At 37.7% G+C, this 15,214-nt stretch overlaps 1 protein-coding gene across 4 annotated transcripts in view; it reads right to left on the bottom strand.

The window, feature by feature from the left end:
- The window catches only part of LOC142536531 (callose synthase 7), a 29,679-nt gene that overhangs the window by 1,006 nt on the left and 13,459 nt on the right, over window positions 1-15,214 (bottom strand). For all 4 annotated transcript variants that reach the window (XM_075641933.1, XM_075641937.1, XM_075641936.1 and 1 more), the window contains exons 12-34: window positions 14,512-14,593; window positions 14,318-14,367; window positions 14,149-14,235; window positions 13,864-13,968; window positions 13,575-13,669; window positions 13,411-13,492; window positions 13,170-13,333; window positions 12,901-13,024; window positions 12,688-12,791; window positions 12,469-12,571; window positions 12,211-12,362; window positions 4,515-4,624; window positions 4,304-4,423; window positions 4,132-4,200; window positions 3,815-4,004; window positions 3,621-3,732; window positions 3,374-3,493; window positions 2,764-2,882; window positions 2,591-2,674; window positions 2,203-2,315; window positions 1,798-2,027; window positions 178-975; window positions 2-52 (exon numbers count right to left, since the gene is read on the bottom strand). In XM_075641933.1, coding sequence (XP_075498048.1) covers window positions 2-52; window positions 178-975; window positions 1,798-2,027; window positions 2,203-2,315; window positions 2,591-2,674; window positions 2,764-2,882; window positions 3,374-3,493; window positions 3,621-3,732; window positions 3,815-4,004; window positions 4,132-4,200; window positions 4,304-4,423; window positions 4,515-4,624; window positions 12,211-12,362; window positions 12,469-12,571; window positions 12,688-12,791; window positions 12,901-13,024; window positions 13,170-13,333; window positions 13,411-13,492; window positions 13,575-13,669; window positions 13,864-13,968; window positions 14,149-14,235; window positions 14,318-14,367; window positions 14,512-14,593 — 3,264 coding nt within the window. The remainder of the gene's footprint in view (window position 1; window positions 53-177; window positions 976-1,797; window positions 2,028-2,202; window positions 2,316-2,590; window positions 2,675-2,763; window positions 2,883-3,373; window positions 3,494-3,620; window positions 3,733-3,814; window positions 4,005-4,131; window positions 4,201-4,303; window positions 4,424-4,514; window positions 4,625-12,210; window positions 12,363-12,468; window positions 12,572-12,687; window positions 12,792-12,900; window positions 13,025-13,169; window positions 13,334-13,410; window positions 13,493-13,574; window positions 13,670-13,863; window positions 13,969-14,148; window positions 14,236-14,317; window positions 14,368-14,511; window positions 14,594-15,214) is intronic.

Here is a 15,214-nt window from a genome sequence, read left to right as displayed (position 1 = left end):
CCTTTAAGACCAGAAGAGCAGTTAACATAACAAACCAAGAAAGGCCATAAACCTGTGAAGGTGATGAAAAGAAAAAAAAGGATGAGTGGAAACAGCTAAGAAAAAGATGAAAAGCAGAAGAAAAGAACAAATTAGAGATTAGATAACAGAACAAAGATAGAGATTACAATAACATACCAAGATATTCTTGCTTCCATGTGATATCTTAAGCTGGTACACGATCCCGAATTGGTAGATGAAAAAGCGGAACGCTAGGACAATCTCAAGAATTCTACCCCTCATATTTGTGTATTTCAAGTGTTCTTGTTCTTCATTCCACCAGGATTCCCAGCTTTTATCTGGAGAGATCCCAATTCCGCCACGGTTTCCCATCCACCTTTTCCAATCCGTCCAATCATCCACTGTTTTTTGCCACTCGAATCCAGATGGATTAAAAATAAAAGGAGCAAATAACCAGGAAGCAACAAGGAACCACATTGAAAAAGTGATGAAGAAGAACAACGACGAACTGCGATAAGAATGTCCATAGACCTCGTAAACTGTCAACAATATTAAAAGCTCTAACCCCTTTACGAAGTGACTACGAGAATACATTCTGTAATTATCAGCAAACTTGTCATGAAAAACAACAAAACCACGACCGGTGGCTCGGTATTTGGCGCCTCCATGCAAAATAGTTCGGCCATAGTAATGGGCTTTCGTTCCAAGCTGAAATGTGAAGAATACAGATGCCAGCTGCAGCTGCATGATTATGAAATCACCAATAGCAGCACGAAATCCTCTTTCGAGACCAATTTCCATCACCATAGGTAGCACAAGCAACAAGCCAAGCTGAAAGAAGGACTGGGTAGCCAAAGCCTGCTCCAGAGCTTTACTCTGATGCAAAGACGGATCCTCTAGAATACGTCTTTCCAAGCCACTCAAAACCATATATAGGCGTCCATATAAGAACACATAAACAGTAAGCACAGTAACCTGGAAATATTCCCAATCAAATCCAAATTAATTAAGCTCAATTTAATGAGACACAAATGATGGCAAAAGCAAGGACACGATTTGATTGGACAGATAGGCACTTGGATTATAACCCTGATCACCAATTTTCTTCATATAAGGGGGAGGAAACTGAATTTAGGAGAAATCCCCGGCCTTAGTCCCATACAATGACATACAGAGACAAATACTTCAACAAGACTATCTAAGGAGATGAGACAAGTAGCTTGAGGCGTATATGGATTGAGTCATTTGAAATTCCATGATTTCAATATATAATAGTTGTTTGGCAAAATTTGGTCAAGAGAATTCATATTCTTTAAAGTAATAGTAATTATGAAGTATTGCAAATACATTCAACAAGATGTTATCTGAAATTCATTCTCCAAATCATTCCTCAAATCAAATCTCTTCTTTTAAATGAAATCCTTCCATCCAAATGCAACATTTAGATACATTTGGAAGAAATTATTTCAAATCAATGGATTTTAAAACCAATATTAAAATGCATCATACTTATTTGGGTACTCTTAAAATCCATGAATTTTAAATCTCTCTCATTGTATTTAACCTTGTTTATTAACTAAGGTACGGATTTCAAATTCCTACAAAATAAAGTCAATCGAATCCTTTACTCAAATCGTTTTCACAAATTCAGATGCAACCTTTGCTTACTCGTGAATTTTCATATTGATTCATCTAATATCAAAGCTAATTTAAGTAACTGTGTATGTTACTAACAATGAGAATCAAATGCATATAATTTGAAAAAGCATGATAAGAAGTGTGAGTAATTTTGTGTACCATACAACTAAAGTAAAACCCCACGGTGGTGAAGTAGAAGGACAACATTCTATAGAAATCAAAGCGACGCCCAAGTCGGTAGACATCTCGACTGAGCGTCTGCTCACCATTTCCATTTGCAACCTTCGCCTCAAAAAGAGAGATCTGGTTCATACCAACATCTCGGCCCTTGCCTACTTGAATGTATTCATGATGTGTTACATAGCCCCTTCGTAAAGTTGAATTATAACCTAGAGAAAGCAATAAAGTTTTTTAACCTCAGATAGAGCAACTCAATCAACAATTGAAAAAAGGTCCTGATAATGCCTAGTGTAATTGTACAGTGCTTTTGATAGTAATGAAATACATTTACTAAACAATAAAATAAAATAAAAGTCACTTAAAGAAAATTAAAAATAAAATCACCAGAAAATATATCTTCACTCAAGTTTATCACTCTCGAAGCTTTGCTTATGCCCCCTCTTGTTAAATGAAAGAGTCTATCAAAAATGTCAGGATGCCCATAATGGAACCTTACCCTGTTGAAGAAAAATGTAATATTAAAAACAAAAATATATCACCAAATTTGAATTGTGTTCAGACTAGCCTTGAAACCATGAGGTACAGATCAACAATCATCAACAAAATCCACACCAGAATGCAGGACAAGCTTAAGACGCTATCTAAAGCATATAGAAGCGTCAACTTAACAAAGCAAGAATGAAAATTGGGACTTCTCTTGGATCAATACATCGCAAACAAAGTTATAATGCTGCAAAGTTAAAGAAACTGGTTGTTACAGAAAACCATTTACCTTAAAGGGTTTGCCAAAATTCTTTGCCCAATGGTGACAAAACTGGTTTCTTGATTGGACATGAACCAGGCGAGTGAAGAAACACTGCGATCAAAAGAAAAGGGGTAAATCGAGTATAAAATTTACCACGCCTATTAGTTGATATATACAGCCATGTGAATCCAAATATAAACCTTCCTGTGAAAATATGCTCCCTTATACCCAATATTGTGGGCCTTCTTTGTCCATGATGAGTTTTTAAAAATTCCCCCAACACATTTCGCATCTTGAAAGCTTCCTCAAAATAATTATCCTGAGGAAAAATAATTATTTATAGAATTATGCTCATTCAGATGGAAAATTATAATGTAAGATATATTTCCCCTCCAGCAGGAGAAAAGAGAACCCAATAGTCTACAATATCGCCAAGCGACATGCCTATATCCATTAGCCTTGTCTGGGTCCTATCATTGACTCCCTATGGAAGAAAATGAATATAATTTTTTATTAATATAATTTTAGTAATGTTATGTTGTTAAGATATGTTCTTTGTTTAAATCGAGACATTTTAATGTAGTTTAGCATTACTTCAGTAGCGATCCAAGCATCACATTATTATTCGTTCTACCGCGTAGAATGCCATAAACGACAGGAGCCTCTAGTCAGCATATTGGTATTAACATCTCTTGAGTACTAAAAATTAACTAGTGTCTCTCAAAACATAACAAAAAATTGTTTTTTCGTAGATCGCTCACCAAAACCAATGTCCAATCTTGTATGTCTATAAAGGAAGATTAAACTGACCTGATTCATGTCTATGGTCTGCAAAGCTTCTCCACGAGTAAAAATAATAGCATGATTTTGATTCTCAGGTTTCCCTTCACCGATTTTTGGATTACCGGGAAGCTTGATACGATATATTTCCTGGCATTACGGCATTTAGGTATCATTTATAACATAAGAAGAAAGCAAAAGGAGAAGCGTCATTGTCAAATTAGAATTAACAAAGCAAGGTCTGCTAGTTAAACTTTCGTCATGGTGAATTTCATACCTCATCAAACTTCTCCCCTCCCTTGACCAAGACAGAATAATAAATCGTCTCAGACTTTCCATTGACTGTATCTTCTCTCTCATCTATATAAGCAACACGCAGAGCTGCATACCTACAAGGATTTATCTGAAAATTTGTAAATAAACAAGATCGATAACTCTAAAATTGAGAAATTTCTTAAAATTGAGACTTACGTCAGCATAAGATTCAAAATATTGGCATAGCAGCGCTGATCTCGAGCATCCCTGGATTTTTTCTGCATACCATAAATCTGACAAGACACTACATAGGTAAATTTCAGATCAGCCAAAGCTTGTGCTCGTTCCTTGAGCATCCTGTAGTCACTCTGATTTTTACCAATTGCCCGATAACCACCAAAAATAGCTGGATAAGAACCATGAAATGTTAGTTACCTATGATTTTACACTGATTAAAAGCTTATAAAAAGAAACCAGAAAATACATGAAAAATTACTTGAATGTTAAAAGTTAAGAGAAAGAGATCCACCAACCCTTATCATCGGCAAAATCCAAAAAGCATTGAAGTTCCAAAGTCTCCCTATAGTACATCATCCCTCTCACTGGTGTTCCAACAAGAAAAAATTAAAAACAATGTGGCCAAAAGAAAAGCTTTGTCACCTTAATATTCTTAAATAAAAAGCCGATAAACGCTGATTGTCTGACCTGTCCGAGATAGAGTTTGAGCCCGGTAAGATACCCATTGACGATCCAATTCTGCCCGCTCTTTGCTGTCATAACCGAGTTTTGAATCATTGATCCGCTCCTCGTAGTTTTTCCACTCGTCTTTTATTGAGACAGTAAATAGTACAAGAGTTTAATACATCTGCCATAATGATAAAATCTAAAGCACAGAAGTGAAGAATTCAAAAGTCACCCGGATAGATTTTCTGAAGGTAAAATAGAATAGTTATGCCATCCTCATTTTCCTTGTTAAGCTCTTCGGTCGAATAAAGAACCTCCTCTTTGTAGTATGGTGTCAGGATACTGAGGAATATAAATGGCATTGAAGTTTTACAAGAGATGGAAACGAGCGCTCACATTTACTAATATGTTAATCTCATTTAATATAAAAATTAAACTTTTTTTTTTGATAAGAAACTAGATATTATTAATACTTAAAGTTTTACAAAGCAAGCGGATGAGTAATCCGCATGATTACTAGCAACACAACTTATAAGGTACTATCCTAGTAACTTCATGCCCATAAATATTTCCAATCCCTAATTATATCAGAAATAGACAAATGTTGAAAATCTAACATATTTATTGTCCAACTCGCGACCCTGAACTTTATCTTCTCCCAGACTTCCTCTGTCGTCTCCGAATCCTCTTGAAAAATTCTTTTGTTTCTCTCCAACCATATAGACCAAAGCGTACTGTGTATGACAATGGGCTGGAAGCTCAATAATTTTCTGTTTGGAACTCCTCCCGGCTCCATGAGTATCATATCTGCCGCCGCCCTCGGAAGTATCCACTGAAAACCCAACTATATGAAGACCTTTGTCCAAATATCTCTTGCGAAAGAGCAATGCACCAACAAGTGATCCTGATTTTCTTCTTGTCTCTGACATAGAATGCACCACTGCGGACATAACATACATAGGGGCCACCTTCTTTGAATGGAGTCACAGGTGGGGAGTTTCCCCAGAGCCACAATCCACGCGAAAATCTGAACTTTATGAGGGATCGGTACTTTCCAGATTCTTTCAAAGTACGGGGAATATGGAAAAGATGAACAAGGGAAGAAAGAATTGTAAAAAGATCGAACAGAGAACAGTCCTGAATGATGTCCCAACCAGACTCTAAAATCCCCCACACCCCTCTCTAATCTAACCGATTCTAGAACCCCTAAAAGGTTAGTGAACTCACCCACTTCCACCTCAGTCAACTCTCTTCTAAAACGAATGTCCCAATGAAAGACATGATTGGGTCCATTAGAATGCGATACCAAAAAGCTGTTTACCGGTTTGTTTGGAGTTGAGCAAATCCTTGAAAGTGAAGGAAAATGCTCTGTAAAGGGGACACCCCCCCCCCCCCCCCCCCCCAAACCCAAACATCTTCCCAAAATCGAATGACATCACCCTCTCTTAACACCGCCCCAACCAAAAGTAGAAAAGCCGGGTAAGACCGAGAGATAAATTTCCACGGGCTTCTAAATGTTGTGTTTCTTGCCAACCCCGCATCCCACCCATTTTCTGGGGTACCATAAATGCTTGTTATCACTTTTTTCCACAACATATCTCTTTCCGCCGAACCTCTCCACCACTATTTCCCCAACAATGCTTTATTTCTTAAACCAATACTCCCCACACCCAATCCACCTCTGTCCTTCGGTTTAGTAACCTGTTTCCAGCCAACAACATGACAATGCTTGTCCCCGTCTTACCCATCCCACAAAAAATCCTTCATCAACTTTTCCATCAACTTCTCCACCCGTCTTGGCACTGTAAATAAAGACATGTAATAAGATGGCAAAGCGCTCAACACTGATTGTATCAAAACCAACCTTCCCCCTCTTGAAAGGAAAGCTTTTTTCCATGAAGCTAGTTTTCTTGCCGTTTTTGATACCACCGGTTCCCAAAAGTTTATCTTCGTAGGATCACCACCCAATGGAACCCCTAGATACTTTATTGGCAAAATATCTTTTTTACATCCAATTACCTGTGCCAAAGCATCAACCTCATCATCTGGATAATTAATTCCCAAAACAAGACTTTTTTCCAAATTTATTTTCAATCCCGATTGTTGCCCGAAGCAGTTAAGTATATCCATTAATGCAAGTACATGCTCCTTCGACTGAACCAAAAACAGAGTATCATCCGCAAACTGAATATACGAGATCTCCATTTTCCTTCTCTCTATTTCGAGTCCTTTTACTTCTTTTAATCCCTTGGCCTTGTCTACCAAACGACCCAAAACATCAACAACTAAATTAAATAGGAAAGGGGATAATGGATCCCCCTGTCGAAGTCCTCGCTCCCCCTTGATTTTTCCCCTCGGCCTTCCATTAATGAAAATCGAAAAAGACACACTCGAAACACAACCCATAATCCACCTCGTCCATCTTTCCCCAAACCCTTTCATATCCAACACATAATCCAGAAATCGCCAATCAACATTGTCATATGCTCTTTCCAAATCAACTTTGAGGATCCAACCTTTTTTATGTTTCCTTCGATAGTCCTCCACCACCTCATTCGCAATTAGGCAACAATCCAGAATTTGTCTCCCCTTAATAAAAGCACACTGGGTCTCCTTGACAGTTCTCTCCAAGACTTTCTTAAGCCTATTAGTCAACATTTTTGCCAAAATCTTGTACAAACTCGTCGTCAGACTAATTGGTCTGAAATCCTTTACCTTAAGCGCCTCTTGTTTCTTTGGAATTAGGCAGATATATGTTTCGTTTGTGATGCCATTAACCACCCCTCCTTCATAAAATTCCTCGAACACTTTCATCAAGTCTGCTTTAACCGTTTCCCAATTATGTTGAAAAAAAGCCAGTGTGAATCCATCGGGACCTGGCGCTTTATCACCATCACAGTCAAACACCGCTCTCCTAATCTCTTCCTCTGAAAAACCAACTTCCAACTCCTCCGCCTCCACTAACTGTAAAGGACACCAATCCACTCCATCGATCCCACCTCCCCCAAGCCCGTCCGATTTTCTGTCCAGATTAGTATAAAAGTTAATTATACGCTCCTCAATCTGTCTCTCCTCTGTAATCATTGTTCCATCCTCCAACATCAGTCTATCTATCATTGCTTTGTTCCTCCTTTTTGTCAAGAGTGAATGAAAGAATTTCGAGTTTTGGTCCCCTTCCTTTAACCATTTAATTTTCGATCTTTGTTTTTCCATTCGAAATCTGAAAAGTGACACGTTTCTAATTCGCACCTTACTGTTTTTCTTTCCTCGTTTAAATCTTCCGACCATCCTCCCTCCGACTCTAACACATCCATCCTCTTTATCATTGATGTCAATTCCTTGTACCTAACACCCACATCTCCAAAAACCTCTCGATTCCATTTTGATGCCTCCACTTTAATTCCTTTCAATTTGAGCATAAACTTATACCCCTCCCACCCCTGAAATCCCCTCTCAGGTATTTCGGACCACGTTGAAATCCCCTCTCAGGCACCAATTAGCCCCACAAATAGTGCTCAATCCCGCTAATTCATCCCATAACATTTCTCTTTCTCTTGGTTTCACTGGTCCATAGAAGGCAGAAAACCACCACTTTTGCTCTTCACTCCCACTAATCTCAACAGAGACCGAAAGATTCCCTATCATATTGTTGCTCACCACCACCACCCTTGGATCCCACATAACGAGTATACCCCCCGAGCTCCCAACCGAAGGCAAATAAACCCACTCAACAAATCTTGCTTTCCACAAGCTGGCCACAAATCTTTTACCAATCACCTCTTGCTTAGTTTCCAAAATAACCACTAAATCCGGAACTTCCTTACGAGTGACGGCACGAACAAGCTCCCTTATTTTTGCCGCCCCTCCTCCCCTTATATTCCAAGAGCATATTTTCATAAAAAAGATAAGGATCCCTTCGAGGTTGAACCTCGCTCGTAATTGATTCCCCACTTCAGCCTGCTTAATTCTCTTTGTAAAATTCCGGTTGACTTCTTTACCTCATCCCAACAATTTCCTTCTGTAATTTTTCCCCCACCGTGATCTTTAGTATCGGGATTTTGATCCATGTTAGCCCGTAAGGAAATCTCTCTCTCGTTACCCGACGATTCATTGACCTTCACTGCCCCCCTCCTAAGTAACCACTAGACAATCCCAACACTGTGAAGGGTGAAGGTAATAAAGAATGTAGAGAAAAAGAATGATGAAGATAAGAGGATTGAATACCGGTTAGTACCTTTCCCACATCAGGTATCTCGTTAACGCGTGTAATTGGCTCAATGATAGGCGTAATCTCCTTCGGCGGTGAGAACAGCCCCTTCAATAGCGCATCATCCTCCACAATATTAATTGATTCCTCTGTTTTGAAGGAGACTTGACTATCAGTTTCTGAAATATCAAACTCATTCTGCAGTAATTCATCGCTGGAGACATCAAAATCTGCTTCTACACTGTCATCTAATTCATGAATCCCCAACCCTCGGCCATTAGCATTACCAAAGAATTCCTCACCAACTTTTCCATCGTCTAGTAATTCCTTGGTATCTTTGAGTCTTCTGCTATAAACCTTCTCATAAGTTGGCACCCTTAAGCACTTTTCTGTACTGCCACCCGAAGCGACTTTGTTTTCATCCTCATCTTTACTCATAGAATGGATCGGTGACTGTCTGAAATTTAGTACATCTTTTGGGACCGCTTTTCCCATTATCTTTGACACTTTTTTTTCCAAATTTGTACCCACTTTCTCATTAATTGTTGAAAGTCTGTGATTGTGGTCCCTTACCAAAGGAGACCGATGCGTGCATTGCTTAGTTGATCCCGTGTGGTCGTCGTACCCATTCTTTTCCGGAGGTTTCTGAGCCACGTTTTTTCCTGCCGTATCACTTTTTGTTTGAACCTCATTCTTCATCATCTTTCTTTGAATATTTGTGTTGCCCCAACCCGCAACTATTTTCTTGCCATTCACAAGTACTTGAGCATAAGTTTGACGCTCGTACTGCTCGTAAGCTTTTGAGTCAAAGGAGTTTACACGAATTCTGATATCTAAGCTCCCTTCTCTCATCTGGATCTTCATTTTGTTATTTATGAATCCTCCAGGAGTGCCCTTCACCTTTAGCTTGGCTGATTCCAGATCACGAAATTGCAGTGTTTCCTTACTAATCTCCAACAAACCCCCAGATCGATCCCCAATAAGTGCGAAAGTGTCCCTCGACCATAGGTGCCATGGTATCCCATACATACTCAGCCAACTGTTGCAGCATCTGTCAACCGAATTTGTAGTGTTAATATCCGGCCTCCCTTCGTCGAAAATCAAAGACACCCCACAGTTGAAAAATCCCCTTTTGAGCTTCAGAAAATAAGAATATTCATCTGCGTTTGATGGCCACCACACTGCTTTGTTTGCTTGAAAAGGAAATAATTCGACTACTTTGTTTGCAGGTTTTCCAAAGACCATTCGAATCAAATCCCAAGCAATATTCACCCTATTTTTTGTAACAATGAGTGGCTCATGCCATTTAAATTCCGTTTTTTCCTTATCAATGTCTTCCTTATCTGCCAGCGGTCCTTGTGGAGCGTCCCTTCGTCTTGTTCTATCTTCATTCTCTGTTGTGATTCTTCGGTAGGTTTTGTGTTCATGATGCACAACTGTTTGACGGTCCCTTCTTGAGTAGCTCCCTGATAGTAACCTTCCCAAAGCCTCCAATATGTTCTTCCATCCCACTGATTTGAATCCGCTCGGCACTATTGTAATTTGCTTACGTCCCCTCGAGTTGAATTTGTTCACTTTAACAAAGCTTCCACGTTTGTTGTTAATTCGATGTGCTGTGAATATCGCATTCTTTCCCTTATATCGATGAAAATCCACGCTTGAATAGGTATTGTTGATGAGCTCCTTGAGTTTCAAGCTTAGCCATATGGCCTCTTCACGATCGAAATCCATCATGTAGTTGGATTTCCTAGTTCTTTCGGCCCACCAAACTGAGCTTCCCCCATTCCCCAACCTCAATGTAAACACTTTATGTTCAAGCTTTATGACCTCATCCCTTGCTACCAACCCAGAGACCAAATTCCGTCTGTTTGATGCATACATGGTTTCTGGAGCAACAAGAACCCCGACGACAATAAGTTCCAAGAAATCGAAGGCTTTGACTGAATTATCCGGCGATGTTCAGTGATGCTCTATGACAATACTAGTGAACCTGACACAATAGGAAGGAAAAAACTGCTGGCAAAGAAAAATTGCGAAGTGCGAATCATTTTCAGCAAGAAAATCGCGAAAACAGGTGAAGTTGAAAGTCGCCGACGGCCGGCGCCGGTGACTGAGGTAAATGGCGATCGAAAAAGCTCAGTATTTGGAAGAGATGGTTGAACAGCGGTAGAACTTGGATGATTGCTGGAAGAGGGAAGGAGCATTTTCAAAAATTTCTCTCTCTAGGGATACATAAAAATTAAACTTAGTCCTCAACAACTAAAAAATCCTTAAACTACATTTCCAATTCACATAAAATGGTAAAAGAAGAAGTCACCGCATAACGGGGCCATTGTTTATCTTTTGTAATAAAGTTTGACCGCAAGCCAAGAACTCTTCTACAGAAGCACAATATATTTCTTCAAACTGACACGTTTCAATTGAATGAATTTGTAATCAAAACTTCTAATTGAGAACTTAAAAATGACTAAATCTTTTAGGTGATGCATCATCAAGCATCAAAGAGCAGGGTAATGATCTTAAAAGAACAAACAAAGTCTTATTTGTCAGTGTGCAATGTGTATGTAAGATTCTGAAACTGGTGCGTGCTACTTCATTGTTTGACTACAAGATCTAGTGCAAAATTTTCAATTCTCACGTTCAAAACAAACAAAGGTTCCTCCAGAAATCAAGAACGACTCAGAGAATCTAGTCTTAGAAAGACTGACATATCTTTTGTTTTTAAAATTCTAATCGAACCATAATTTTTATACAATATACGTCAAAAAAATCTCTTCATCTCTACATATATATATTGAGAGGACAGACCTTTTAAAAACTACTTTTGGTACATCAAAGAAAGTGAATCACCAAATATAGCCCCAAAAAATCGTATGATAATCACATAAAAATGAGGGGATTTAATAAATATATTTCATTCCCACATTGTTCATAAATTAGCTACAGTAATTCAAGCTAATACCCGATGATACCCACCAATTTTCCTCACCCCACATGTATCACTTAATCATTCTCAATCTTACTTAAAAAGTCTAGCAGCATTATTTTTTCTAAACATTCAGTAAAGAAATACATCTTTTAAAATAATTACGCAATTGTGTAACTTAACGTAGAAATGGATGTATTTTGCTCAAAATTTTTACCACATCCTTTCTATTATTAGTACGATTTCAAATGGAAAAGAAGAGGCTTAAGGTTTTAAATAATCTTTCTCATATCTAATTTGTTTCCTTTCAAAAAAAATTTCGACTAATTGAATGATGTAGGCTGAGGAGCAAAAGGAAGAATCCGCCTCGAAATTTTTACCACATCCTATCTATTATTTGTATGATTTCAAATGGAAAAAAACAGACATAAGTTTATAAATCATAGTTCTAATATCTATTTTGTTTCCTTTCCAAATTTTTTTATTTGCTAATAGATGATGTCTAGATTTCCAAGATAAATGATACTTCAATGTTTTCACCAATATTAATAAAGTAAACAATATTTAGTCCACATTAATCAGAGTCTGGATACTCTGCGCAATGTCAAAATCACCAAGGGCATTTGTATCCAGGCCCAAGACTTGCAGACTTCTCATGAAGCTACATTAAGCAGGATAAAATTTAGCTCCATAATTAATGTAACTCCCAATGAGAGACGAGTAACAACTATGTCAAGATCATTGAAATGTGAGTCAGCACACAAAAAATGCAAGGCTTTCTAGTAGAGAACTGACCTAAAAGAGAGCATGTTACGAACTTTTGGGGCTCTAGGCATTATCATAAATAAGGAATTGGCAAAAAAAGTAAGGCGTCGACGAGCATCTAAATTCATTGGCACATTTATCGCTGATTCTTTCACAGTCAAAAGCAAATGAAGTCTGACAACCTGCACAATAAGTAAAACTAAGAAAAAAGTTTCCAAAAACAAACCAATATCGATAAAAGAAAAATAAAATAGAATTGTGAAATTTAACAAAGTGATGGCCCAGTACCTTTTCCCTCCATGACCTGCTGCGTAAGAGTTCAAAGTTTAACTTTTCAAACTTCTCCTCTTTTTTATTATTTTCTTGAAATGTATAAACTTCCTTCAGAACCCTGACAGAAGGAAATTTCACATCGAAAAACATTGAAAGTATTTGTTCAAAAAATGAAAACATTGAGAGTAAACTATTACAACAAGAGCGGTCAACATTATCCACAGAGATACATACTCATGGCCATTATTCATAACATCCTGGATGATAATTTCTATAATATCCTGGAGAGTGTTAATGATAGGAGATCTATTTCGCTGGTCATCTTCATATTCTTCCATCTGCAAACATACAACATTCATAACAGAGAACTCACAAGGAAAAAAATCTATTTCTAGATTTCATCAAGGAATTTGGTGAAGAAAAAGCTGAATCAATAATCAAACTTACAAGAAGGCTTAAAAATTTATCCAATTTATCACTTAGCAAAGGCAGGCCACTCATCCGAAATATTTTCAAGAATCTTTGCTCCCGAATGCTACTTTCCACTTCATGGCATATTCTCCAAATAACTCTAAAAAGTGGACCAACATTCGATGAGAAACTCTTTTTATTAAGGATAACACATGATTTCCTTGTCCATAAACAAATATAACCATAACTTCAGGATCACTAAGAGTTTATGGGCAAAGGCAAGTTAAACCATTCATGTCACTTACTTCTGTTCCCCGTCTTTCACCAGAAGGCCAATTAGGATGTCCCTCAGTGTCTCATAGCATTCGATAATTGCAAAATACAAGAAATCATCGTTCTTAATTTTCTTGAAGAGATCAGCATCTTCCCTCTCATTGTAGTCTTTTGCCATGTCTAACGCAATTGGAATCTAGTGGCAATATGAAGTAATCAGTAGACAAGAAAAAGACTTTACAGTTCAATAGAGGGAAACCAAACCAATTTTACCTTGCTAGCAAGTAAGAAAGGAGGCCACTGGACAACAGTGACATCACCAGATGAATACGGCACAAGAAGCAGGTCTCTTTCCCTGAAAATTTTATGCAGGAAAAAACTTTCATGTAGTTAGGTTTTAAAACATGCTGACAACAAGAAGAAGCAAAAATACCTACCTGTGGCTGATCAAATCCTCGTTTCTCATAGATAGTATAAATTCATTCCACATTTGGGAGAACTTTGCAATGTTTTTCCTTTCTGTTGTATCATCCTGCAATAGAAGCTTACACATTAATCAACTAATAAAAAAGTGTGGAAGTGTAAATTTCAATAGATCGAAAGCCAGAAAATGAGTTGGGAGATATTGAACAAAGACATAAAACCACGAAATATGTTTCTTGCATACTTGACAACATATATTCAAAATCATCCAATGATCATCAGAACATGCACAAATTTTATTACCGGCTGATTTTGTCCAGTTTCCTCTTTGGAATATGGGACAAGGCGCTTGCTGAAAGCTGAAGGGACAGATTCAAATCTAGCCCTTATCATACCAAGTGTCCGGATCTACAGTTTGGGGGAAGAGAGAGAGGAAGAGAGACGGAGAGAAGAATTAGCATGACAGAAAAATTAACCATGTCCATCATGTTTTCACTCTGTAAAGCACTCAAGGAGTTCTGTAACTAAGCATGACAGCAAACAGACTTTAACAATATCAAACCAAATGAGAGAATAAGAACCCTTTACCTCTCCAAGATGACTGAATGCTCCATATATCCCACCAACAAGAGTTGAGAAGATAGCATACCATACTAGTGTATCCGTGAAATAGACCTAAACGCAAGTAATCATTTGATATGATGTAAGTTCACACTTCAGCAAAAAATTCCACATTGATATATGTTTTATTACGTACCAAAATAATTGGAACCCATATTGCAATAACCACCCCAAAATTATGAGTAACTGCATTGTGTAACAAAAGCAAACTGATTCCATCACGATCTTGAGAAAACAAACAATAACTATTTCATGTGACAAAGAAGTTACCATTAGGAAAAATTCATGAAAGTAACATATAGTAACTTTTTCAAGAGGTAAAGAAATTACCATTAGGAAAAAATTCATGCCAATCGTAACTACTGACAGTGAGATTCATGATGGTCTTTGTTGGCTCAATTAATGGCAATATCTAATCAAACCAAAAAGATGGAGCATTAAAATATGAATCAAATTGACACAAAACATTTTTATCACATAAAAGTACAAGATAATGATTGTGCATTAAAAAAATTCATCTGACCCTTTCTACGACATGCTTATGTCTGGAAACTGAAACAAAAAATTTGAATATAATATGTAGGTAGATCAAGCCTTTATATCATAAGAAATAACAAGCTGGTACATCAAATTTAAAGTTAGAGCCTGTAGTTGAGTGTGAAGCTTTGAAGACGATGAAAAACGGAAAGGCATTAAGACCTGATGATATTCCTATCGAGGGATGGAAGTGCCTAGGGAATCAAGGGATTGGATGACTCATGAAGTTATATAACAAGATATTAAGACCGACGAAAAATGTCCAACCAGCAGAGAGAGTATTGCAGTTCCCTTGCTTAAAAAATAAGGAGATAAACAAAACTGTGCAAATTATAGAGGCATCAAGCTAACGGATCATACCATGAAACTTTGGAAAGAGTGATTGAAAGAAGATTAATGAAAAGAGAGTAAAGTGGCTGAAAATCAATTTGGATTTATGCCTGAAGTCGGCGACGGAGGCTATACACCTTAGACAATAAGTAGTGTAGAAATATTG

The sequence above is a fragment of the Primulina tabacum genome, chromosome 2 (genome assembly GCF_025594145.1).
Source record: "Primulina tabacum isolate GXHZ01 chromosome 2, ASM2559414v2, whole genome shotgun sequence".
Classification (NCBI taxonomy): Eukaryota; Viridiplantae; Streptophyta; class Magnoliopsida; order Lamiales; family Gesneriaceae; genus Primulina; species Primulina tabacum.
Note: the sequence above shows the minus strand (reverse complement) of the source record. Positions and strands in the feature narration are given on the sequence as shown.